General features: G+C 34.7%; 1 protein-coding gene across 1 annotated transcript; it reads right to left on the bottom strand.

Moving 5' to 3' along the window:
* On the bottom strand, positions 1 to 25,263 carry LOC131932318 (A disintegrin and metalloproteinase with thrombospondin motifs 1-like). Its single transcript, XM_059289205.1, has 28 exons — positions 25,206 to 25,263; positions 24,926 to 25,063; positions 23,481 to 23,635; positions 21,858 to 22,005; positions 20,432 to 20,598; positions 18,718 to 18,926; positions 17,492 to 17,638; positions 16,726 to 16,860; positions 16,224 to 16,365; positions 15,709 to 15,807; positions 15,265 to 15,416; positions 15,073 to 15,136; positions 14,638 to 14,743; positions 14,125 to 14,276; positions 13,896 to 14,016; positions 13,705 to 13,782; positions 13,136 to 13,302; positions 12,324 to 12,456; positions 11,644 to 11,797; positions 11,074 to 11,278; positions 10,417 to 10,561; positions 9,968 to 10,090; positions 8,526 to 9,667; positions 7,693 to 7,744; positions 4,076 to 4,094; positions 3,639 to 3,762; positions 3,184 to 3,238; positions 1 to 425 (listed from the first exon to the last, which is right to left on the bottom strand). Exons 1-28 carry the CDS (start codon positions 25,213 to 25,215, stop codon positions 112 to 114), a joined length of 4,656 nt encoding a protein of 1,551 aa, XP_059145188.1. The 5' UTR covers positions 25,216 to 25,263; the 3' UTR covers positions 1 to 111.
* Between the last annotated feature and the right edge of the window lie 983 nt (positions 25,264 to 26,246).

The following is a 26,246-nucleotide window of genomic DNA, read 5'->3' as shown; positions in this document are numbered from 1 at the left end:
TACATTTATTTCATTGATGTACTAAGCGTTGGGTATATCTGGATTTTTTAAATCTTGTCAAAATATCAGCAGTGTCATGAATGTAATAAATGTTGACCAATCAGAGACAAGCTAGATGAGTGGTATTTCCGTCCCAAGGTCACAGAACCCACAAAATTTGGCGCAGTTTGTCTGAGACCAGTTGGCGTACGGCGACCGGCAAATCCGGAGCCCGAACGCCTCGCAGTTGATGTCCGCGTCATAGCAGGTGAGGGACGGGGTGGTGGGGACGGTGGGGACCACGCAGTGCCCACAGAACTTGGCGCAGTTGGTCTTGGACCAGTTGGCGTAGGGGGAGTTGCAGATTCGGGCGCCAAAAGTCTCGCAGTTGATGTCTTCGTCACGGCAAGGGATGTCGGTAGTGACGTCAGCTGGTGCGGTGGACACTGGGAACAAAAGACAAAAAATATTATCGGTTATCCGTACTCGCGAATTCACACAACCAGCATCGACTGCTGACGTAGTGTACAGTATTCCCATGGGGGGGGGGTGACAGATTGATGTGCCGAAACCGGGTGAAACCTGACCTAGCGACGCCACCGTATCCCCCCGCCACTACTCCACTCTACACGCAAATAAAATGCTTAATACTTTGCATGCGTCGGAATTATCGAAAATAATAAAGGCGTGTGTCAGTAAATAGGTACACATACATATTAGTGAAACTGAAAACTGGTGGTAAGTTTGGATAGGTCTATTACATTTTTGTCATAAATGGATTACCCCAAATGCTTGTATTCACATTCTTCATAGATGAAGTTTGATTATTGAAATATGATAAAGCTTAGGATAAGGGCAAATATTTGGGTTTGTGCTAGGCTTAGTAGTAGGTTTAAGTACATTTATCAAAGAAACTAGCTATGAAATAAGGATAAAGCTAATTAAAAGTATGAGCCGACCCGCGGCGAATCATTTCGCCGCTATTTAGTTGTTTTATTTTCTACTTTTCAGTAATTCATAATTTGAATGCTGCCACTGAAAATATTTTCTTTAAAACACTAAAACCCTCCTTTACCCCCCCCCCCCCCACCCCCCGTGAAAGCAGCCTCCTCTTAGTTACCCCCCCCCCCCCCCTAACTTTAAAATCGTTTCAAACTAAATTATATGCCCTTAATAGCCGTCACTAAACCCGGCTCTACGATTGTAAACTTTTAGCGTGAACCACAGCTCACCAGACCATGTGGGGGTGGGGGTGGTAGGGATATGCCTAGAGACGAAGAGAGGGGGCTGCTAGGAGTCGCGCTTACAGCTTGGTAATATCTATCGTCTCCAAGAAGAGAATTATATATATATAGATTGTACCACAGAAAACCAGTAAAAAGAACAGCTGGCGATTCCTATCTTGTACAGATAGTTGATCCGGTGCTATCTTTCAAACAGATTCTGTCTCTGATTTCTTATTTGTTTGATTAGAATGAGCTGTGCGATTGCACTAGGTCAAGTGTGTTGACTTTTTGCTGCTTGAAGGTATCAACTAAGTCAGATGATGATAGCTAAATATCCTGCAGCAATAAGGTATGCATAATCTCAGCATCCTGTGACCCCCCCCCCCCCTCCCGCCGCCTATCATCTGGAAACAGTTAAGAAACTGGTACACTTTGTTCATAGCGGCAACTCAATATTGCCTGTGTTTGTGGTGAAAATGACAAAAGAGATAGACTCCCGACAAAATGGCTCCGCTCCCGACAATTAAGCACCGATACCTTTCGCGTGTAGTAACTTCATGCAAAATCAAATATGTGTATAAGCATATATATATATATATATATATATATATATATATATATATATATATATATATATATATATATATATATATATATATATATACCTAGATCTTATAATCTTACCAATATAATAATATTAATAATACTAAAACAACTACTAAATCGAAGTGTCAAAATAATTTTAGAGCGTTGCTGATTTTTTTTTTGCCTCAGACATGTCATTTACAGCGTCAGTTTGCCATGCATGTTCGCTTTAGTATTAAAGTTTTCATTATTGGCTTGTGAGGACTGATACAGATTTACAATATTAATACTTCTTTCTTACTTGTAGCCTACTATCAATCATTTAAGATGGTTTACTTATACATAGTTTTAATACAAAACATCTCATCACAAATTTATTGACCAAAAAAAATGTGGCCGACTATAATAACTATAACAACCGTGGGTTTAGGGATGAAATAAAATGAATTATATTAGTATTAATTTAAAATAGATGTTAAAGTTCCTAGATTATCAATAGTTAGGCCTTATATGTATGTATATATATATATATATATATATATATATATATATATATATATATATATATATATATATATATATATAATATGTCTTGATAATTTATATTATATATAGATGTGCATTTCAAATCCTATAATCAATGATGCACTGCATTGCATTAATATATTTAGAGTTAGATACTATGCGCAGCGTTGGTGAAGACAACGAATAGTTTAACTTAGAATATATATTAGTATCGATTACCTCCCATTTCAATATTCAACAGAAACAAGGGAGGCACTATATAATTCAGATACCAAATGATTTTTTAAAAGAGAATTGTTATGTTATTAAAATTAAAGTTCATATTTCATTATTTATTAACATGGAATTCGTTAATTGTTATGTGATTTTTATCATAAACTTTCTATTTTAAAGAATTTCTCATTTTTATTTTCTGTAATTTGAGTAGGAAAACATTACCTAGATTAAATATATATATATATTTAAGTAGTAAATGTTGTATATCTGTTTTGATAATACAGTCTAACTGCTGCGCAACAATATCACACTATTTATTATCTCCCTTGGTCCACATCTACATAGGCCAGGTGTCGGCAACCTGAGGCTCGCGAGCCGCGTGCAGCTCCTTTGATGTCAAGATGCGGCTCCTCAGGTCCATGTACAAATATTAATATTGAGTATAATAATTTCCATTTGTGCTTGGACGATAGGAGAAATGTCTAAAAAGCAGCAGCAGTTTTTTTTTCTCTTTATTTTAGAGTTGTCTCTCCTAGAAGAGTTGCTGTCCCCAGCCATCAAGCTTTATCAGACCGGGACATATTAATATTATCTGTGCTCGATCTTTTACAAGTGAGAACTACGTAATGAATTTAAACCAAATGCTACTCACAGTCAGGTGGATTCTCTGTTGGCACCAGTTCCTCTGATCTCAAGTTCAATTCAACCTGCGGACATAGTAACAAAGTAAGACCTCTATATTTATTTTTAAATCTCGATTTCGATTATTCGCATGAATACAATAAATCCCCTTTTCATGGAACTAAATAGGAAAGTAAAGCTGGTCGACTTTAAATAAAGCCGACCCTAGCGCCGACTTGGGCGCCAAATGGGGTAGAAAGAAATAAAAAAGACTCCCTGAGCTGCATTAGTGAATGAACAAAGTTAAGACCATACGATGCCACTAGACTTTACAGACTGAAAAAAAATATATAACATTCGGCGGGGGCGCTATTTCGTCAACTTTAATCACTATAACGAAATGGGGGGGGGGTGTGAATAGCTAGTTCGCCCTGGACGCCGAAATAGGTCGCTACGCCTTTGGATGTTTCCATTAAAACAGTTTACCTGCTGCACAGCAAGAGGACTGGCGGAGCAGACGGGAAGAACTTGGAGACACAGCAGCCATGAAATCACGTGGTAAAGTTGCATCATGGTTAGCGTCGTCTTGTCTGCTAAATCCCGGAATAATCTGGTAGTTAAACAATCAAAAACAGTCAAATCAAGACATACATCACGACATACATCAAGACATACATCAAGACATACATCAAGACATACATCAAGACATACACCAAGACATACATCAAGACATACATCAAGACATACATCAAGACATACATCAAGACATACATCAAGACATACATCAAGACATACATCAAGACATACATCAAGACATACATCAAGACATACATCAAGACATACATCAAGACATACATCAAGACATACATCAAGACATACATCAAGACATACATCAAGACATACATCAAGACATACAAAATTACTCATTCAAGACCAAAATAACTACAATGAACACAACAAAATTACCAAAGTTAACACAAAAAATCCAAACTAACGCAACCAAAAAAAAATTATATAAACCGGGAGTGATTTCCCCTAAACTTTCTCGAATATTCTAATATAACACTACGGGGGGTGGCAACTCGGGACATAGACAATATTTTAAATCCATTTTTAATTACTTTAATTATTTTAATTTTAAAATAAATTTTAATTAATTTTTTTTTTAAATTACTTTAATTTATTTTAATTATTATACGTCGAGATTTGCAAAAATTTCGATTTTTTTTTTTTTTTTGCACGATTGCAAGACTTTCTCTAAACTTCGTATATACGAGAAAGTAAAAAAGCACATAAAAATCTATTTACACCAATAAACTCAACAACATTACTGACACAAACAAACATTTTAAAAATTCTTTACAACAGTAACACAACTCAATGACAACGATAAACACAAAGTTACTTACAACAGTAAAAAATGTATTTACAACAATTAACCAACAAAATGATCACTCCGTGTAGTGTTAACGCGATCTTTTATTTGAATACTAACAAAAGAGTCCATAGAACTGCATGTCATGCACTTGACTAGTGCATTATTTTTACCTGCGTCAGTTGCAAATGGCATAACACAAGGGTCAACGTTGTTTTTTTTTTACAATTTAGATATGTAGAGGACATCTAATTTTAGCACATTGATCTTGCTTCTAGACAAATTAGATTAACAGCTGAAATAATAACGTACTGATCTACATTCTAGACAATTTTGATCGCTTAAAGCAGTGGTTCCCAACCTTTTTCGAGTGGCGACCCCCTTTTATAAAAAGTAAGTGACCCGCGACCCCAATAGAATTAAAAAGCCGAAATTAGTATGGAAATTAATAAGCACTAAAATAAGATTTTCTAGTAGACTTTCAATATGAACTACTCTTGATAACTGTTTTAAAAGCATGAGTAAAATTGCATACTATTCACTAAACCTTCGTGGTTAACTTTTTAATTAAATTTTTTTTTGTTAACGCCAACCTGTGTCATTATAATTATCTTAATTTTGTTTTTAATCGAAGAATAGTGTTGAAAATATATTCTCGAAAAGTCAATCAATTTTACTTTTGGGTATGAATGGTGAATACTACACCAAAATTGTGTCTGTAGTTTTTCATCTTACTCGGAATCATTCTACAAATCAAAGAATTATCCTTGTAATTCATCGGGGATGCTGGCAACATCAAAGGAAGCAGAGAATGTGTAATGCGTCAATGCAGATTCTTCTTTTTTTTCAGCTCAGAGAAGTAGCGATGCAGTTCGTTTTCAAGAGATTCAAGATGCCCAGAAATCGCTTCTTTGAAAATTTTAATTATCTCACAATCAGATTCATCTACCACACCGCAGTTTCTCAAATTTACAATATTTCCAAGATTTATTTTCTTTACCGATTTTGCAGTTTTGATAAAATAGCCCCGAGATTATCATGGAAAGTGATAATATTCGTTCATTTTTCCTGAAGCTTCAGGTTATGCTTATCTTGATGTTCGAACACATCTGCTAGGTATGATACTCTCTCCAACCACTCTATGTCGTTTTAAGTATACCAACAAGTCTTGTTTCCTTTGCACTTCCAAGAACAATTTGATTTCAGATTTCAATTCAAAAACACAATTAACAACATTTTTGCAGCGTACTGTAGTGTAGAAGAGCAGAACCTCGTGATCTATATTAATGTTTTTGCTCAGTTCTTTGAAGGTTCCAGATTTTATTTAATTTACGACTTATACTAGCAATGGACTCTTGATGTCGATTGGTTAGGGCAGTGGTTAGGGAGCTAAATCTTTTCTGTTTTCTGAAAGCCCGATTTTGAGCTAAACATAGATGGCGCGCCATCCGTACAAACACCCACAGCCGTTTTAGCCCATTTTAATCATCCAGTTTCAAAAAAGGTATTTATTTTCTCCATGCTCTCTTCACAAAAGAGCAACTCTTCATTGCTATCATCCGCATGAATATAGACACAGACCAGCAACTGCGAACATGAACTCACGTCTGTTGATTTATCAACTTGAAAAGCAAACAAGAATGAAAGCTTAATTTTAATAAAAATATCTAACATTTACGTACATGCAGCGTTTGATGAGATTTTCTCCTATTGTTTTTTTTTTTGCTTGGCATTTTCTATCGCGACTTCATGTGATGCTTGCACTAATCCTGGTAAAAACTTCCTGTTCGATCAAGTCTCTGACGTTTGCAACTAGCTTCATACCGACGAAAGAACTCCATATATTTTTTGGTGTGTTCCGAATGACTCGTCTCAAATGAGTTTTAGTTTTGAAGATTTCATAGATTCGTGACTGAGAACAACTTTGTACAGTGCGCTTTGTTTCTTCTCTATTACATTTCCAGTGATGTTAATGAAGCCGAATTTCAAAAATTCTTCTAAATATTTATGTTTTGTTTCAATTACTAAGGTTTAGTATACCAGTTGGCGACCCCCCCAGAAAGACCTTCGCGACCCCCAGGGGGGTCGCGACCCCCAGGTTGGGAACCCGTGGCTTAAAGTCTTTCTAATAATAACGTGCTGATCTGTAATGATCAACATTCTAGTAGGTAGACGATTTTTAAAAATTTCGGCTTTAAGAGGTGCTTTTATGGCTTTTTTACCGTAGGCTACATTTTTAAATTTAAAACACTTTGCTAGTTATCCTTTAGTGGCTTTTGTAGGTAAGCCCATATCAAGTATAAACAGTGTTTCTTCCAGACTTTTTTCTCCGGGGGGGGGGGGGGGGCACTTGATATTCCGGGGGGGGTGGGGGCGGACACTAGTAAAGTATATGTTTACTATATAAGTGCCATATCGTTGGGGGGGGCGGTAGACTTTCTTCGGAGGGGCGGAGCGCCCCCCCCCCCCTCCCCCTGAAGAAATGCCTGGAAGAAACTCTGAGTATTAAGTATCTCCTTGCAATGATATTAGTATGGTATTGTAGGTTTCTTTTAGGCTGTTTACTTTTTCGAATAACACCAATTATTTTATTACTGTTCTTCATTTCATTTCATAAAATTATCATTCGGCTTATCTTTTAGATTTGCAGTAAAAATAGTAACATTGTTTTAGGTTCTAATCCTTTTATCGTCCCCGATGTCCAGGAACAGGTTTAAAAATTGTATTTACATAACAAGATTAAACCGCAATGTTTATTCAATGTCAAGGTTGTTATTAGGTTAGATTTTTTTTTTTTTTTTTTTTTTTTTTTTTTTTTTTTTTTTTTTTTTTTTTTTTTTTTACAAGACAGCGAATAACTGCAGTTTGCTAGACTCTGCGAATAAAGTAAGGTAATATTAAAAAAACTTTTGTACTTCAAGAATCACGTCTTCTTCTTCTTTCTTTATTGTTGCGTTGGAGGGCATTTCCAGCTACACAATTAATTAAGTATTGCCTGTCAACATGTTTTGCGCCACATAGGCCGTTGACTCATATTTTAGCCTGCTTTTCTTTCTGGATTTGCTGCCATAACATTTGTTCATCCAAGAACAATCTGCAAGGCGGTATTTTTTTAAATTTAATTTGGAGTTATCTCTCCTAGATGGGTTGCTGCCCCGAGCTAACGAGCCCCATCTACCCTGGGTTTCGAAATCAGGACTTTTTTGGGTTTAGCAATCTGGACAGTGTTAAAAATTAATTACTTAAATTGGAATAAAAACCCTTCAGGGTTTCTTTACCACGTCACGTGGTAAGCAGCCATTTTTTTTTCCTCGGGTTAAATTTATAGAGCTGGGTGGACTCAGGGTCTTCTCTGAGCAAAGCTATCTACTATCTATTAATAGACCATCAGGTGGCCAAATTAGGTTTTTAGTTATAAATAAATATTTAAGTCAATATTTTATATTTTCACTCAATAAGTTTATTTATCAATGAAATAAAATGATCAAACATTCTGGGTTAAACAGCGTGCAATATAAAATCATGCAATAGTTTAAATACATCTAAGCAGGTTTGACAGAAAATAATGTAAGCAGTGTGGCCATTTAGATTTTACTGTTTTAGAAATGTTATTCCTTGGTATTTCAAAGGTTAAAATAAAAACATGAACACAAATACATATCAGATAAGAACGTTTTTTTTTTTTTTAAATTATTTTGTGACAAGTCCTTTGAAAAAAAATTCAAGTGAATTTTGTTTTAAATTAAACAACAGTTCTACAAATATGTATTGCATTAAGCTGTTTTGGTAAAATTTTAGTTTTTTAAAACTATTTTTTTATTTTCCTTGTGAACATTGTCACTTAAACTATAAGAGACATGGAAAAAAAATTCGTTTTGGTTTTTCTAAAAAAAAAATTTCATTAAATTTTTATGGATTTCCTTTACAGATGTGTAGTATTACAACATTAATTACTAGAAAAAAGCAGCAAAGAGAAATAAGCTGATAAATTATTTGGCTTTGCAGTGGCCGCAGAATCTGGCACAGTTTAACTTGGCCCAGTCTGTGTAATCACCGGTACAAATGCTCTGGCCATACCCGGTACAGTCCGGACTGATGTCGGTGCAGGATGGGGGAGAGGAAACTGAACTACAATGTCCACAAAATCTGGCACAGTTGACCTTTGACCAATCTTCGTAATCGCCATGACAAATACTTTCCCCATAGCCAGAGCAGTCAGTACTTTCATCTTTACAGGAACTTGCCAGTGTGGCTGTTGTGGTTTCTGATGAGCTGCAATGTCCACAAAATCTGGCACAATTGACTTTTGACCAATCTTCATAATCCCCATGACAAATACTTTCTCCATAGCCAGAGCAGTCGGTGCTTTCATCTTTACAGGAACTTGCCAGTGTGGCTGTTGTGGTTTCTGGTGATCCACAATGTCCACAAAATCTGGCACAATTGACCTTTGACCAATCTTCATAATCCCCATGACAAATACTTTCTCCATAGCCAGAGCAGTCGGTGCTTTCATCTTTACAGGAACTTGCCAGTGTGGCTGTTGTGGTTTCTGGTGATCCACAATGTCCACAAAATCTGGCACAATTGACTTTTGACCAATCTTCGTAATCCCCATGACAAATACTTTCCCCATAGCCAGAGCAGTCAGTGCTGGCATCATTGCATGAACTTGCAGGTGTCTCTGGTACAGAGGTTCCATTAGCTGCTGAAGTCCTGTTGCAGAAGCCACAATATTTTGCGCAGTTAACCTTGGACCAGTCTTCAAAATCTCCATAACAAATACTTAACCCATACCCTTCGCAGTCAGGACTAGCATCTGCACACTGTGAATTACCACATAGCCCACAAAACTCAGCACAATTTGCTGCTGCCCACTGCCCATATTCTCCTGAACACATACCGTAACCGTACGCAGCGCAGTCCGTTATTTTATTCCCACATGTTGACCCTTGCGTGCTTGATGTCACTGACCTCTGTGGGTCAGATGTCAAGGTCCTCTTCTTCCCAGATGCCACTGAAGCCCGAGCATCACAGAACTGACAAAACTTGGCACAATTTTCTTTGGCCCATGGTGCGTACTCTCCTTCACAAATACTCGATCCATATCCAGTACAGTCAGAACTCATGTCCAGACAGGCTGTTGTTAAAAAAATTAAGTGGACGTTGATTTTGAATATTAAACTAACTTAAAATAATGCAAAATTAGTCTAGAAAAAGAGAAAGTATTTTAATTTGGACAGTAAATTTAAAATAAAAATTTAATATTGAATTTAAACCAAGATCTTTTTTCAAAGCAAAATTTATTTATTTCATATTTTAAAACTGTTCTCTGACTGATTTTAACAACCTTTTTATATGATTTTTAAACACCTAGCTAGTAGCAAAGACTTTAACAAATTAAAAAACCCAGATCCGGCTAAGCTATGGTTCGGCCTACCTGTCTTTGAACAGAAGCTGCATGTGAATTGGCAGTTGATTTGCGCCCAGTCAGCATAGTCGTTGCACATGGTGAGGTCATAGGCACCGCATTCACTACTGATATCTGTACAGTTTTCACCAACTGGAGATAAAGAGCATTGAGAATCCCTTTACCTGAATGTCATGCATATGAAATAGCTAACTGCAAAAAATTTGCCAGTTCTTGAACTACGCATATTAAATTTAAACATTAATATGTCAGACAATATTTTGATAATTTCATTTTATATTGCAAAAGATGTTTAAAAATTATTGAAAACTTCTAAAATCTAAAATAAAATAAGGCAATATATATTTCTTTATACATTAAAAATTTGCAAAAAAAATCTAATTAAATATTACAAATTTGATCATGCAAATTTAGAATAATCCAAAGTATCAGTCACCAGCAGTATAAAAAAAACTCACCAATGGTTGGGTCGCAGATCTTCTCCACACAAGCCTGGCGACTTTCTGGCCTTGACCCATGACATTGAGAGTCTGTGACATCACTTCCCCCAATCCGACATCGCACGTCCCTGGTCTGAACACCCCGACCACATGGTAGTGAGCACTGAGCAATAGAGAGAACGCATTCGTTGATTTTAAATCCTTATTTAAATACAATTAAGAGGCTAGGAAATAGATTAATATGTTGTAGGCCTACAAGTTTTTAAATTTTTTATTTTTTTTTGTATTTTCCCTTGTGAGTCAACAACTGAAGCCTAACTAGAGAAAGTGAAGCAAGATGTTTTATTAGCCTCTGACACCCCTCCTCCTGCCTCCTTCACACCACCCCTTATATCTGATGACAGCCGTAACTCTTTTTACATAGCTATATTGTTGAGAAAAGTTGTTTCTTGCATCATGATTCTTATTGGTAATTCAGAAGAACAGTCCAGAAATACATTGTCCACAACACAGGACATATAAATAGTTCTATTTGTTCAGCAGATTAGAGAGTATGGTAAAAAAAAGGAAATTATTTAAATTTATGTTCACAGCATATTAAAATGTGTTATAGAAACAGTTTTCTATTAGTTTGTGTAAGCTTTTAGTTGTTTTTTTTACACCCGGATAACTTACACTTGACCAGTTGGACGTGACCCAGTTAGCAGCACACATGACACCATTACACATCCTGCTTGAAGCTGGCTTCTGATTGGCTGGACACTGACTAGTAGGGACATGCACAATGGCGCCACCTGATTTTGTAACACATTCCACTGATCTGTTCTGTGTTCCATTTCCACAGTTGCTTGAACAGTAACTCCATTCACCAGTTTGCCAACTGTAAAAACAAAAACAAACATGGTTTGGCAGTTTTACTCTAAGTTTCTTTCTTTTTTAATTAATAAAGCTAGAATACTTTAAAAACTTATTTAAAAATCCATCAAATAAGTATTTAAATATATACTAATCTAATGATGTTTTAAAAAATGAAACTAAACAAAACAGGAAATCCTAAAAACTGTCAAATCGAAACAGTATTCAATTGTAGCTAATGTTACATATTTGTATTGTATTTTTTTAAATTTGACAGACATAGAGTTTAGTAGACTATATAAAACTATGAAAATGTTAATAAACTTTAAGAAATGAAGAGCTACCAAGTTATTACAAAAGAATGTGGAATCTATCAGCAAATGAACTCACAATGGCGCACATGCACCTGCAATGCATTTTTCCCCTGTTCCTGCAATGCATTTTTCCCCTGTTGTGTCAGGTTTATCAAAAATGTTGCAGAACTTGTCCTCCACCACTGTGTTGTCACTCTTTTTGTGACAGGTCACCTCAACCTCATAATAACCTGGTGACATAAAGGGAACATAGACATATATGGCAAACACAAACATTGATTCAGCCAAATGGAGTTTGCTTGGATAAGAAAAGCTGTTCTTTAGACCTAGCAATCTATTGAGCAGATGAATCACATATCCTGTTTCTTGACCTCAGCATATCCAGGGAAGTTGTGGTCGGCACTATGCCCAGCCGTCTTTACTTTCCTCAATGTAAGTCAGGTACCCATCAAAGCGTAGTAGACTCAGGAACGTCCGAACCAAGATCCAAACTTGAGGCCTTCTGGCTAGCAGCCAAACATTCTACTATTCGACCCCACTGTCCCACAAATAGTTTGGATACTTAGTAAAATAAATGAATGCAACAAAAATGCGTTTGGCTTTTAAAAATATAAAGGCCTAATTATTTTCAAGTTTTTATTATTAATTTTTTAGATGCTGTATGGTAGTGTTTTAGTACATGTTTGAGTGAATGATTGGCTTACAGCAGCTGATTTAAAAATGTCAGATGACACCCAAATGACATGTTTATTTTACCTTCATTGCCACATTCAGCCATACACTTTACATTTGTTGACCCCCACTCGTACAAGGCTTCAATGAAAGATGGGGTGAAAAAATCAAAACTGATGTCAGGCTGAAACTGGGCATCAGGGAATATGGAAAATACCTGAAACATTTAAAACAAAATTATTTTTTTAATGGAATAAATAATTGTTTAACTAATAGTGATTTTTTTAATTCAAAAAGTAATGTTTTTATTAATTAATTGTTTTAATAATATGAATGTTGATAACTTATTATGCAATTTCCAGTAACTACTGAAGCGTTATAACAGATTGTGTGTTATTAATTTTTTTTGTTATTACAGTAAGAAATAATTATGGAAATTTATCCTAAAAACATAATTATAACACAGTAATTGCTGTAAAGATAGGATTTTTATTTTTATATAACTTTTGATAATTATTATGTCAATTATTTTGGAATTTTATGTTTTTCCATAATTATTTCTTACTGTACAAACGGAGAGAAAAGTTTTATTTACTTTTTCATTCTGTATTAAGCAAGGAGTTATTAACTGAAATTCACTAAGTACTATTAGCTACCTAGATATGACAAATATTATACAAGATAACACAAAAATTGAAAATGTATCTAAATGTGATAACTGAACAAATCTTTTTTTTATAAAGCAATAACAAATAGTATATTATAAAATTTACGGCATTTTTATTACTGACATGTTATTTTTATTGTTTATAATAATTTATTACTAAAGAATTTAGTAAAATTATACAAAAATGCAATACAAGGATTCCTTTAATGAAATCAACCCTGAGACTCACCTGGGCTTCTGCCTCTGTTTGAATAGGGTCGTCAATGTTGATTGACTCTAAGGCTGCATCACTGGCCCTATGGTAGTCCAGTGTGAGACCCTCTGTGCTGTATGTCTGTGAGGGTGCCTGCATGTTAGGGTTCTCATTGAATATAGGTTTGCCATGCACAGCTACAGCTGAAAAGTTCAAGGAAATTCTCATGTGTATATGTTGTTATTATTTGTATGTTACAATATAAGATGCTGTATGATCAAAATTCATATTTTTTTTTAGTTTTTGTATGTTGAATTTTCAATATATTTACATAAATATTAAACCCATGAGTTTTTAGTTGTTTTTCATTTAACCAGATTGCGGTACAAGCACAATATCAGAACATTTTTGAATATCCAATTTAATTTAATTTTTTTTTATTTTAAAAGAATAATAATGTATTTTCTTTAATAAAAAGTATATTTTTAAGTTAGCAAATATCTGTTCCATTATTTCTTGGTTGTTTCAGACATTTTATTACTAGTTCTTGTTTACTTAAATACACACGTCATAAATAAATATAAAAATAATGGATTGAGCCTTACTCATTTTAGTAAATTTATTTCTGTTTTGTAGCTTGACACCCCTGGATCCTTTGGGCAGTTTCACAATTGTTGACCATTCTGTGGATAGTTGAAGTGCGTAAGAAATTAATTCACCAATGCTTTTATTTTTGTAAACTAAAAACTAAATCTGAGAAAATATAATTTATAGGAAGGGAAATAATCATGCTTACTGTGTGGTTCTCCAAGAGTTACCCTTCCTGAATGTGGTGCACATGTATTGCCCAAACCACCACAAACTCCACACTTATCAAACTTGTTGTTGGAATCTGAGTGACCATCACAGCCAAATGCCTATGACAAAAATCAATAATTTCATTTTCATCAAAAATATTTAGGCTTCAAACACTAAAATTGTATATTGTTTATCAAAAACAGCAGTGGAAAAGAAACGTAACAAACCTGACATTTTCCTTGAACACATCTATAAAAATCTGCAGTCTGCTCACCCAGACACACAGTTCCATCTTTAAAGTCTCTGCTTCCATTAAGCATACGCCTGAGTATCCTGTTCCCTGGCTTAGAGCTACACAGCAGAAAGCATTCTTGTTGCCCTTGGTAGAAGGTAAACAAAATTTTCAACTGCTGGCTTAAAAGCCTTGATCAACTGAATATTTAGTGATACTTCTTTTCAACTTTAAATTTAGTGTTAATTTAAATAACTCAAATTGTAGTTATCCATTTATGTTTGTTAGAATGCTGAAAGTAAAATTTGAAGCTTTTTTTTGCAGTATCGCTAGGGTAAACATAACCTTGACCCTTAACAGCAATAGTGGCAAATGAAAATAACATACATTGTTTCGTTGCCCAGTACGTTTACAAGACCAACTTAGTGTATGACATTCAAATGCTGTATTGCCAAGTACTTAAACAAGACTAATTTAGTGTAAGACATCATGATGTTCTGATCTCTACCTCCTATATCCGCAGGTGACCAGTCATACAACTGACCATCAACTGGCTGGTCATGTGTTGCCTGACACTGATCTTCTTTAAACTTGTCCTCTGGTGTACCACATGACTGAAATAAACCAGAGAATAAAGTGACAAGAGACACAAACATTAAATCAATGCTTGATATTCCAGATTTTAACTAATTTTTTTAACTACGCCTGGCTTAAGAACAGAGTTCTTTAAAGGCCTCTTTCTGGGGTGGGGGCTGCCTTGAGCACATCCCCCACCCCTCAAGACACAACAGAAAAAAATATATAATTTATAATTAAATTAAATAATAAAATATACTCTTTTGTGTCTGCCTCCCCTCACTCCCCCCCCCCCTACTTCTGCTTTAGAATATATGTCTTTCAAATCATGATATTCAAATTATGTTACAATAATTAATTTTCTGACCTTGACATTACATAGGTTTGTTTTTACGCTGGGACCTTCACATTCTTTACCACCAAATCGAGGCCTGCGGATACAAAAAGTAACAAATTTAAAATTTTACTTCTTGATTTTTTTTTTAATTTGGCTTTCTAATCACTATAAGAAAACTTAAAAATTGTCAAGAGTTTTGACGGTATAAAAATATATTCTCGCCTTGGGTTGTCGCAGGTTCTAGTTTTAGATCTGACTCCGCCCCCACAGCTTCTAGAGCAGGATGACCAGTCAGGTGACCAAGCTGACCAGCCACCATTAACTGGACCAGGACTGCCTGCTCCCATGTCTACACAAACTGCATTTATGCACCACTGAAAAAAACATGTCACACCATAATGCACCACTGAAAAAAACATGTCACACTATTTAAACACTTGGAGAAAATAGTTGTTTTTTTTTTTAAAAGTTAGCCAGCTAGTAAAACAAAAATATTTTGGAATAATTTACAAAAAGTGAGGTTATATATTATAATTTAAATAAAACAATTTTTAATATTCGTAAATTATAATTGGCAAAAGTTTTTTGGTAACAATACTTTCTCTATAATTTGCTTCCATATACAATAATTCGTAAGTGATACTCAAGTTTTGAATAATGAGTTACCTTTCTTTGACCACACATGGACCCATCCATCATGGCTGCCCCAGAGGATTTATAACCATTTGAGTTTGGGTATTGACATTTTAGCTCACCGCAGGAATCCTGGAATATTATTTTACAATAATTTAATTAAAATAGAACGCCCAAACTTAACACACATAAAAATATACAGTTTACTTGTTTAAAGAAAAATCTGTCATGCAAAAAATATTTACAGGTGAGGAGTTACAAATATTTCTAAACCTAGTAATAAGTATCCAACATTTTGCTATATTTAGACCCTTTGACATTTAATGATTTAACACGCAATCAAGTATAAGCCAAAGTCTTGCGATAATTAAAACTCATGTATTATAGTTTATCTTAGTAAAATATTTATTGAAGCTTACATTACTACTTGAGTCGTGGTAAAATTAAAATTTATTGAAGCTTACACTACTACTTGAGTCATGGTAAGATTAAAATGTATTGAAGCTTACATTACTACTTGGGGCGTGGTAATATGTATTGAAGCTTACATTACTACTTGAGTCGTGGTAAAATTTAGTTCCCATCCACAAGCGGCACTGATCATTAGCATCATATAGAATTCCTGGCAAGTCATGGGGCAGGTCTTCAAAGTGGACAGGGTGGTCATTTAGGCATTCAGCTTTCCCAGAGCTTTTTAATAAATTTTAAACATTGATTAAAAAAAATCTTCTTTTATATATATATATATATATATATATATATATATATATATATATATATATATATATATATATATATATATATATATATATATATATATATATATATATATATATATATATATATATATATATATATATATATATATATATTAGGGCCTATATGTCTAAAAGCTCTTTAGAGATCAAATAAATCTAGTCTTTATTAAGGTAAAAAAAAACTATTAAGAATAAACTAAATGGGCCAACATTACATTGTTACAGATTCCATTTTGAAAAAAATTCAGTTCAACAAATAAACCACTGATAAGAAACAAAATGTGGTGCTCACCTAATAAACCTGTTGAGGGCATCTCTGCTACATGGTGACCATTTAAAGCTCTCAGGTCCTACTGCCCCATCAGAGGCCATCATATTTTTGAAATTAGTACAGTTGTTATGGTCCCCATCATGGGACATACCTAACCTGTTCAACATTTATGTGATGATATTTTAGATGTAGAATGTGGGGTTTATCTCTATAATGTTTATGTCCCTTTGAAGATTATGTCCCTTGCAATGTGATTTAACTAAATGTATTGCTTGAAGTAAGTGTAAAACCTGGATGATATTTGGCAATTATTTTTTTTTTACTATTGTCTTTCATTTAAACAAATCTTTTATAAATTCCAGCATGAGGCAGGTTGTTATGGTATAATTGCGTGAAGAGGATATTGGTGTAGTAAGCAGAGTTTCTTCCAGGCATCTCTTCTGGGGATCTGCCCCAACCCCAAAGAAAGTCTACCCCCCCCCTGAACGAAATGGAATTTATATAGAAAACATATACTTTTACCCCCTCCCCCCCCCCCCCCGCCCCGGAAAATGTTGTCCGCCTCCCCCCCCCCCCCCCTTCAAAATATCAAGTGCTCCCCCCCCCCCCTAGAGAAAAAAGTCTGGAAGAAACACTGGTAGTAAGGTGAGTGGAGCAATGGTGTTGTTGAATGGATAGTAAGTAGGGTGATGCTGTAGTTTGGTGGAGTAGAGATAGAGTGATGATGTAGTTGGTTGCTGAACAGGTTTAGTGATGATGTAAACAAGAGCAGACAAGAAAAACCTACGTGTGTCCGAGCTCGTGTGCCAGTGTGACCCCTGTGTCCAGTCCGGTACTCTCCACATAAGCACAGCTCGTGCTCCTGGTGCACATCCCTCCATTGCTGGCCAGGCCTCGGTTAGTTGACCCACCAGACCCATGGGTGAGGTCAAGTCTGTTACATAAAATAATGATGTGAAAATATATTGATTACTGGTTAATGTCTAATTGCTAAGAGAACAAAAATATGTTACGATTTTTTTAAAAAGATAAAAAAGTGTTGAATGTGTTAGTGTCAATTATAGGATTGTATTGATGGGTTAATATTTATAATTTTTAAATTTTTAAAAACTAATTTAAGTAGCACGAAAATTTTATAGACTTTAAAATATTGAATATTTTTAACATGTTGTACACTTAAAACATGCAGGCTGTCAACATGTTATAGGCTTAAAATATGAAGGCTGTCAACATGTTAAAGACTTAAACTATGAAGGCTGTCAACATTTTATAGACTTAAAACATGAAGGCTGTCAACATTTTATAGACTTAAAACATGAAGGCTGTCAACATGTTATAGACTTAAAACATGAAGGCTGTCAACTTGTTATAGACTTAAAACATGAAGGCTGTCAACATGTTATAAACTTAAAACATGAACACTGTCATGTTACAGACTTAAAACATGAACACTGTCAACATGTTATAGACTTAAAACATGAAGGCTGTCAACGTGTTATAGACATAAAACATGAAGGCTGTCAACGTGTTATAGACATAAAACATGAACGCTGTCAACGTGTTATAGACATAAAACATGAACGCTGTCAACATGCTATAGACATAAAACATGAAAGCTGTCAACTTAAAACATGAAGGCTCACAACTTAAAACATGAAGGCTCACAACTTAAAACATGAAGACTGTCAACTTAAAACATGAAGGCTCACAACTTAAAACATGAAGGCTCACAACTTAAAACATGAAGGCTCACAACTTAAAACATGAAGGCTCACAACTTAAAACATGAAGGCTCACAACTTAAAACATGAAGGCTCACAACTTAAAACATGAAGGCTCACAACTTAAAACATGAAGGCTCACAACTTAAAACATGAAGACTGTCAACTTAAAACATGAAGGCTCACAACTTAAAACATGAAGGCTGTCAACTTAAAACATGAAGGCTGTCAACTTAAAACATGAAGGCTCACAACTTAAAACATGAACCCTATCAAAACCCAAACCCCTCACCTGGTAAACAGGACAGCAGCGTCGTGGTGGAGGGGGTCAGTGTCCAGCAGAGGATTCTCTCTCTCCTGCCACTCACAGAAACTCTTCAGCCCGTATCCGGCATCTGGCACAATCTCCAGGCCTGGCAGGTCTGACTCCAGGATTTTCACCTGCGTTACACTCAGGTAGATCTTTCTGCCCAAACTGGGGTCTGAGAATCTGGCATTAGCCTGTGGATTTATTTTTAAATGAGGCGGGTTCTACTTCACAGTTAAAATATCATTTCTAGTAGCACACCTTACATTTCGATACTAGGCATTACATATACTTAAAATACTGTTTATCTAATAAATAAAATCTGATATTATTATTTAGTTAAACCTTTATTGCCTATATATATATATATATATATATATATATATATATATATATATATATATATATATATATATATATATATAAAAGCCTATATATTTATATATACAGGCTTATTTATATACAAACATATATATATATATATATATATATATATATATATATATATATATATATACATATATTTATTTATTTATTTATTTATTTATTTATTTATTTATTTATTTATTGCAGAGTTATAATTTAGAAAGGCGGCAGTATCAAGCAGTGGTATAACCATATAAGATTAACTGTGTATTAACCAGAATAATAAAAATACAACGTAGGTTATTTTTATTTAAAAAGACAATTGTGAGACAGAATAACTTCCAAAAAATGCTGAAAAATCCATAATGTGACATGTTCTTAAACTACTTTGCTTTTAAATTTTTACTGGTTAAAACAAAAGCAATTGTGCCAGGTTTTTTCGTGGTTTTTTTCGTGTTTTTTTCTAAAGATAAATTAACATGCTATCCGTTAAACTTAACGTATTCAAATATTCTATTTATTTTAATGCTGCTATGATGTAAGGTAAATTTAAATACACCATTTCAACACGTATATCCATCACATTTCTACACATAGATCTATCACATTTCTACACATAGATCCATCACATTTCTACACATAGATCCATCACATTTCTACACATAGATCTATCACATTTCTACACATAGATCTATCACATTTCTACACATAGATCTATCACATTTCTACACATAAATCTATCACATTTCTACACATAGATCCATCACAATTCAACACATAGATCTATCACAATTCTACACATAGATCTATCACATTTCTACACATAGATCCATCACATTTCTACACATAGATCCATCACAATTCAACACATAGATCCATCACAATTCAACACATAGATCTATCACATTTCTACACATAGATCCATCACATTTCTACACATAGATCTATCACATTTCTACACATATATCCATCACATTTCTACACATAGATCTATCACATTTCTACACATAGATCCATCACATTTCTACACATAGATCTATCACATTTCTACACATATATCCATCACATTTCTACACATAGATCCATCACATTTCTACACATAGATCCATCACATTTCTACACATAGATCTATCACATTTCTACACATAGATCTATCACATTTCTACACATAGATCTATCACATTTCAACACATAGATCTATCACATTTCTACACATAGATCCATCACATTTCTACACATAGATCCCACACATTTCTACACATAGATCTATCACATTTCTACACATAGATCTATCACATTTCAACACATATATCCATCACATTTCTACACATACCACGTTTGTTACAGACAGTAGAAAATTTTTCAGATCGAGTCCGTAAGTTTCGTGCATAGTTTTGTCTGCTACAAGAAGGAGTTCAATGTGAAGGTCGCCCGCTGACCTTTTGACCGCTCTGTGGGGAGATGAAGCTTTATACAGCCTGTCAGCGACCTCTACCGCTCCTGAAAAAAACACCTTCTACATTTAGACAACTGTTTCCAATATTTTTGTTACAGTACCTCCCTTTGGATCCTTTTACAACACATAAATCTTGGTACCTCCAAAGGTTTATTTCAGGCTCTTTACTCCGGGGATGGGGGGGGGGGGGGGGGGGCACTTGAAGTTTCTGGAGGAAGTACTTGAAATTATGGGACACAGGGCGGACACTGGTTTAAGTATTTATTTTCTGTTTAAATATCTGAATTTTTTTTATTTCGTCAAGGTGGGGGTGGACATGTTCCGAAGTGTTGGAGTGGGGTGGTGTGATTTCCTATCTCCAATTTGTATGTGAATTATAGCACATTGGTTTTGCTTTTTTAAATAAATGGATACTTTGTGGCTCCTGAGATTCACTCAATTATCTTAGCTAATTTTGCAAAAAAAAAAATGTCCAAGAATTCATTTTTATTAAAGCAAATTAGACCTTCAAGAAACATATTATATTTGATTAACATGAGATAGGTATCATACTTTACAATACGATAAGGTGAGATTTGTTGGATAGGTTCACGAGACTTTACACACGACACAGCATTTAATATGATTTTTTTAATCATTTAAGCTTATCTATCACAACTTCGGTAAAAATGGTTTTAATTGTTTCGCTCATTATTATTTTATTTGCAAGATCTGCCATTTAAAGAGTGTAGAGTGTTGAGATCACCTTGAATTATTTGTAAATGCCTGCCTTGTGTCAGTACAAACTATTTTTTACAATATTCCCTTCTCATAAAAGCATCAAAATAACATGCAAAATACCATCGAGTATTACCTCTATATAAATTGGAGACTGATGATTTATTTTAATTGGAAATGAATAAGATAGTTTTCACTTGAATTTAAAAATGCACAAGTAACCCTACTCATTATTTTCATCACCGGTTATTTTTACGTTCTTGCACAAGGCTCATAAGGCAGATAAAGTAGAGTTCATCTTTTTCAATGACCTCGGCATACAAGGGAATAGTGTTGTCAACACTATGCGAAACCGCCTTTGTTTTTCTAAAGTCAGGTACCCATCAGAGCTGGGTGTAGTCAGGAAATACCTACAGGATCTCGGGATTCGAACTTGAGACTTTCAGGTTATTTAAAATAATTTCTATGTAGGGATTCTTCTCTTCATGACACGTAGCATTTCGTTAGTCACTCCCTCCTTGTCCCACTTGGGACGTGACGTCATGTATGGACGGCCAATGGTCATCAACTAAACAGATGTACTCACCTTCACATAGCTGGTGCTTTGTTTCTCTCCTGAATACGATGTGGGGGTTGTCTGATTCAGCGCTGCGTCTAGCGCGCTCTTGGTGTTTTGATTTGATTGGTTTAATGACAAGGTCATGGTCGTTGCCAGCAATGCTGATTACACCTTGCTTTTTAGTGATAAAAAATTATTAACAAGATTAATACAAAGATGGGTGGGAGAAATATTTTCTTTCAGGCTTAGCTTCGGGAACTAAATAGAATTTACATAGTAAATAGATACTTTTACCAGCGCCCCCCCCCCCCCCACCCCACGGAAAAATTAAGTCCGCCCTCTGAAAATTTCAAGTCACCACCACCTCCGGAGTAAAAGTCTGAAAGTTAAACTGGTGGGTGCGGCATTGGTACCATTCAATGGGTAATGAACAATACGCAAGCAACAAGATAAGTGAATTTGAATTGGCAAAAATTGGGATTAAAGTTAAAAATGTTCTTACATTTTCTTAAATTTAGAGAACGAATTTACAAAAACTTGCTTAGAAACACATGGCTTAAGTTACGAGACTATTTAGACTAACTTAGAAACCCATTTGTTAATTATTTTTATTTATTTTGTTATATATTGTATTTTGTGTTGTTTTTACTTTCTCGTATATACGTAGTATAGAGAAAGTATTGTAATCGTGCAAAAAAAAAAAAAATCGAGATTTTTACAAATCTCGACGTTTTACACCTCACTGATACGGAAAAACATAATTTTGCAATCTTGTCCGTATGTCTGTGTGTGTGTGTGTGTGTGTGTGTGTGTCTGTCTGTCTGTCTGTGTGTCCGTGTGTAAACACGATAACTTGAGTACCGTTACTGCTAGGTTGATGAAATTTCATATATAAGTATTTTATCAAAATCGTAGATCCGTATCAACTTTTGAGCGATTTCCGATAACCGGAAGTGGTACTTTTTCTACTTTGAATTTTTCAAAAGCCTATAACTTGAGTACTATTTCAGATAGATAAATGAAATTTCACATGTAAGTAAAAGATCTAATTCTCTACCTTCTGTTAAATTTTGAGTAATTTCCGTTGACCGGAAGTAGTAATTTACGCTACTTCCGATTTCTCAAATAACTAATGTAAATTTTAAAAGTACTAATAATATTGCGCACTATTATGCGCTTTTTTATTTCGCGTTCACTTGGTGTGCAATTAATTTGTCTACGAGATTTTATTCTATTTTTAAAACTTTAAGTATTTAAAATGGATTAAAAATCATGTCTATAGCCCGAGTTCCCATCCCCTGTTATTTTATATAAAAATATTCGAGAAAGTTTAGGGGAGATCACTCCCGGTTTATTTTTTTTTTGGGTAGGAGTAGGGGAGGGGACTGGAATTTAGTACAGTTTCTTCCGGTTTGAACCCCCCCCCCCCCCCGAACGAAATGGAATTTATATAGAAAATAAATACTTTTAACAGTGCCCCCCCCCCCCCGGAAATTTTAGTCCGCACCCCCGAAAATTTCAAGTCCCCCCCCCCCCCCCCCGAGAAAAAGTCTGGAAGAAACACTGATTTAGTGATCAAATTTACAAATGTTCGTTTAGATAAACTTAGCTTGACTTGAGAGACAAGCTCTGGTTTTAACGTGACCTCACCAGCCCAAAGCAAGTGGAAACAGCAACCAGGGATCTCTTGTGACTGACGGAGTGACCGATGTAGAAACAATCGTCCACAGCAGAGCCGTTGGGGTTCGATTTAAGGCAGGATGAGATGTGTTTTGTTCCGTTGACCCGCGTCTCCACAATGCAACCTGTACATTAAATGTGCGCAATTTTAAAGATTTGTGAACTATACTAAATAAATGCATGAGATTTTTCTGCATAGGTTCTAATGATTTAGATGCAATACTTCAAAAGGCAGGAGCAAGACTTTTAAATTTCCCAATCGAAATTTAAGTGGTGTAAATATTGTGAGCTTCTGCTGATTTGATATCAACACACCTTGGAGAAGTGAATAATTATCATTTAAAAAGTTTTTAAAAACCCACGTTTTCTGATTGAACTAAAAAGTAGAAAATAAATGCTATACATCACAATAATGCAAGCGATCACTCTACTATAAGCGATGAAAAACGGGGGCGCCGAAGTAAAAGCTTTTTATCGGTCATTGTTAATATAAGATGTAAAAGTTATATTACTATTGATTAGATAATACTATTGACTTTTATTAGGGAACTTGTAGAGAGTCAACAGTATTAGAAACTGTAAGAAAATCACGGCGCCTCACGTTTTTCATCGCTTATAGTAGAGTGATCGCTTGCATTATTGTGATGTAAAGCATTTATTTTCTACGTTTTAGTTCAATCAGAAAACGTGGGTTTTTAAAAAACTTTTTTAATGATAATTATTTTCTACTTTTTAGTCTTTGTCTGTTTGTTTGCATTAAAATCTTGCTATCGATTTTATCTTTTCGCATTCACTTTTTTTTGGGTAAACGAAGACAACTCGTAAAAAACACGTGCCTTGAACCCCTGTCGAGGGGGTTAGCAATCGTGTGCCCAACCACTCGACCATATCGTCTCCCCCATACTGGCCACCAGTTGTTCCGGTTGTTGGTACACAAACACAGCGTGACCAAAGACTCAGTAAGCCAAAAGAGGGAGAGTACCGAACCTTGTTTTCATCAAATTACAATTACTGGGTTATGTCCCTTTTCCCCCCACGTTTTTTGTACAAATATATAGCGGTCTAAAATGATCAATAAAATGTTTCCATGGATCAATTTAGTAATAATAACAATTGAATATTCTATTGTCATCGGAAACAAAGCTTCCCTGAAAATTTCAGCGCGCTAGCTAACTGGGAAGTGCCCGAAATTTCGATCGCAAGATTTGATTGGAAAAACAGACGCGAAAGCAAGTTAAAGAAAACGTGGGAAAATGTGAGATAACAAAAGCATAGGTGACACAGGGACCAGGGTCGGGGTGAATGGGGTCCCAATTAAACACACACACACACACATATATATATATATATATATATATATATATATATATATATATATATATATATATATATATATATATATAGGTTAGGCCTACCTGATGAAACCAGTCGGCTGTTACGTTCTAATTTTAGGTGGTAGCTGACTCCAAAAGCAGTCACGTGATATTCAACGACGTCACTGGAAGAATTAGGGCTGACCACGTGACGAGGAGATACAATGGCATACTGGGGAACTGATGGAATAATTGCATGTTTTAAAGTATGAATATATATATATATATATATATATATATATATATATATATATATATATATATATATATATATATATATATATATATATATTGTACGCAAATATAAAAAAAAACTACTTACCATGCTCCATGTTGTGCGTGTCAAAGTAGTGACGTAAATCTTCATGTGACAGAGAGCGATGAAACTGAATTACGAAAGAACGGAATACAACTATACATATTTAAAACAAGTCATAGGCAAATATTCAATCTAAATTCTGATTTATTTTTAAATCGAGAAATTTAAACAAAACATGCCCTTCAATAGTCTTTTTATTTTAATTCAAGAATCATAGATGTTATTTTCATAGATGTTATTTTCATAGATGTTATTACCACTAATACTTGTTTACAAGCAAATATTAGAAAAAAGTTTTTAAGAAACATTACGATCAAAAGTAAAAGCCTTCATTGTCCTAAATATATATATATATATATATATATATATATATATATATATATATATATATATATATATATATATATATATATAAGATATTCCGAGATTCTTTGATTGATGCTAATTACTGTATGAGAGCATATGTCACTATTAGAAAAGATAACTTACGGATTGCAGTGGTGGTTGCGGTACTTTGGGCGCCTTAATTTTGAGCGGTGCGCGGAGAGGAACGTTTTCACGCCCGCCGGAAGTCAAGATTTGGGGTATGGAAATCCCAAAAGCAGACGAGAGAACATATCCAATCATCAAGCTCCATGCTACCTTGTGGATCGTTGCCATGGCTACGAAATGCTTTTGTAGAATAGGTAGCAAGTCACCAAATAGTCACCTAAGAATATGTTTAAAAAAATTATCTGATTTAAAAAACTTATTTAAAAAACCACGTAGATCTATAATAGAAAGCAATATTTAAAAAAAAAACATGGTCATGCTTTTTAAAAAATGCGATAAAAAGCAATAAGCCATATTGTCAATTAAAAAGTTGACAGTTACCTGTAAGAAAGGTGTGGGTGCGTCTTAAATGGTGCTGGAGTGTAGACGGTCGTCTGCCTTTTATACCAGGTTGTCTATCCTGATACGGAGTTATCGCGCTTGATTAATGCCCCGTTGCTACCCGATTTACAACAACATACAAGAGCAAACACTCGTCAAACGTAAACAATT

This window comes from Physella acuta, unplaced genomic scaffold (assembly GCF_028476545.2).
Source record: "Physella acuta isolate Inbredline_101_S28 unplaced genomic scaffold, ASM2847654v3 ptg002137l, whole genome shotgun sequence".
NCBI classification, from domain to species: Eukaryota; Metazoa; Mollusca; class Gastropoda; family Physidae; genus Physella; species Physella acuta.
The sequence above is the reverse complement of the archived record's forward strand: the minus strand, read 5'-3'. Positions and strand labels throughout refer to the sequence as shown.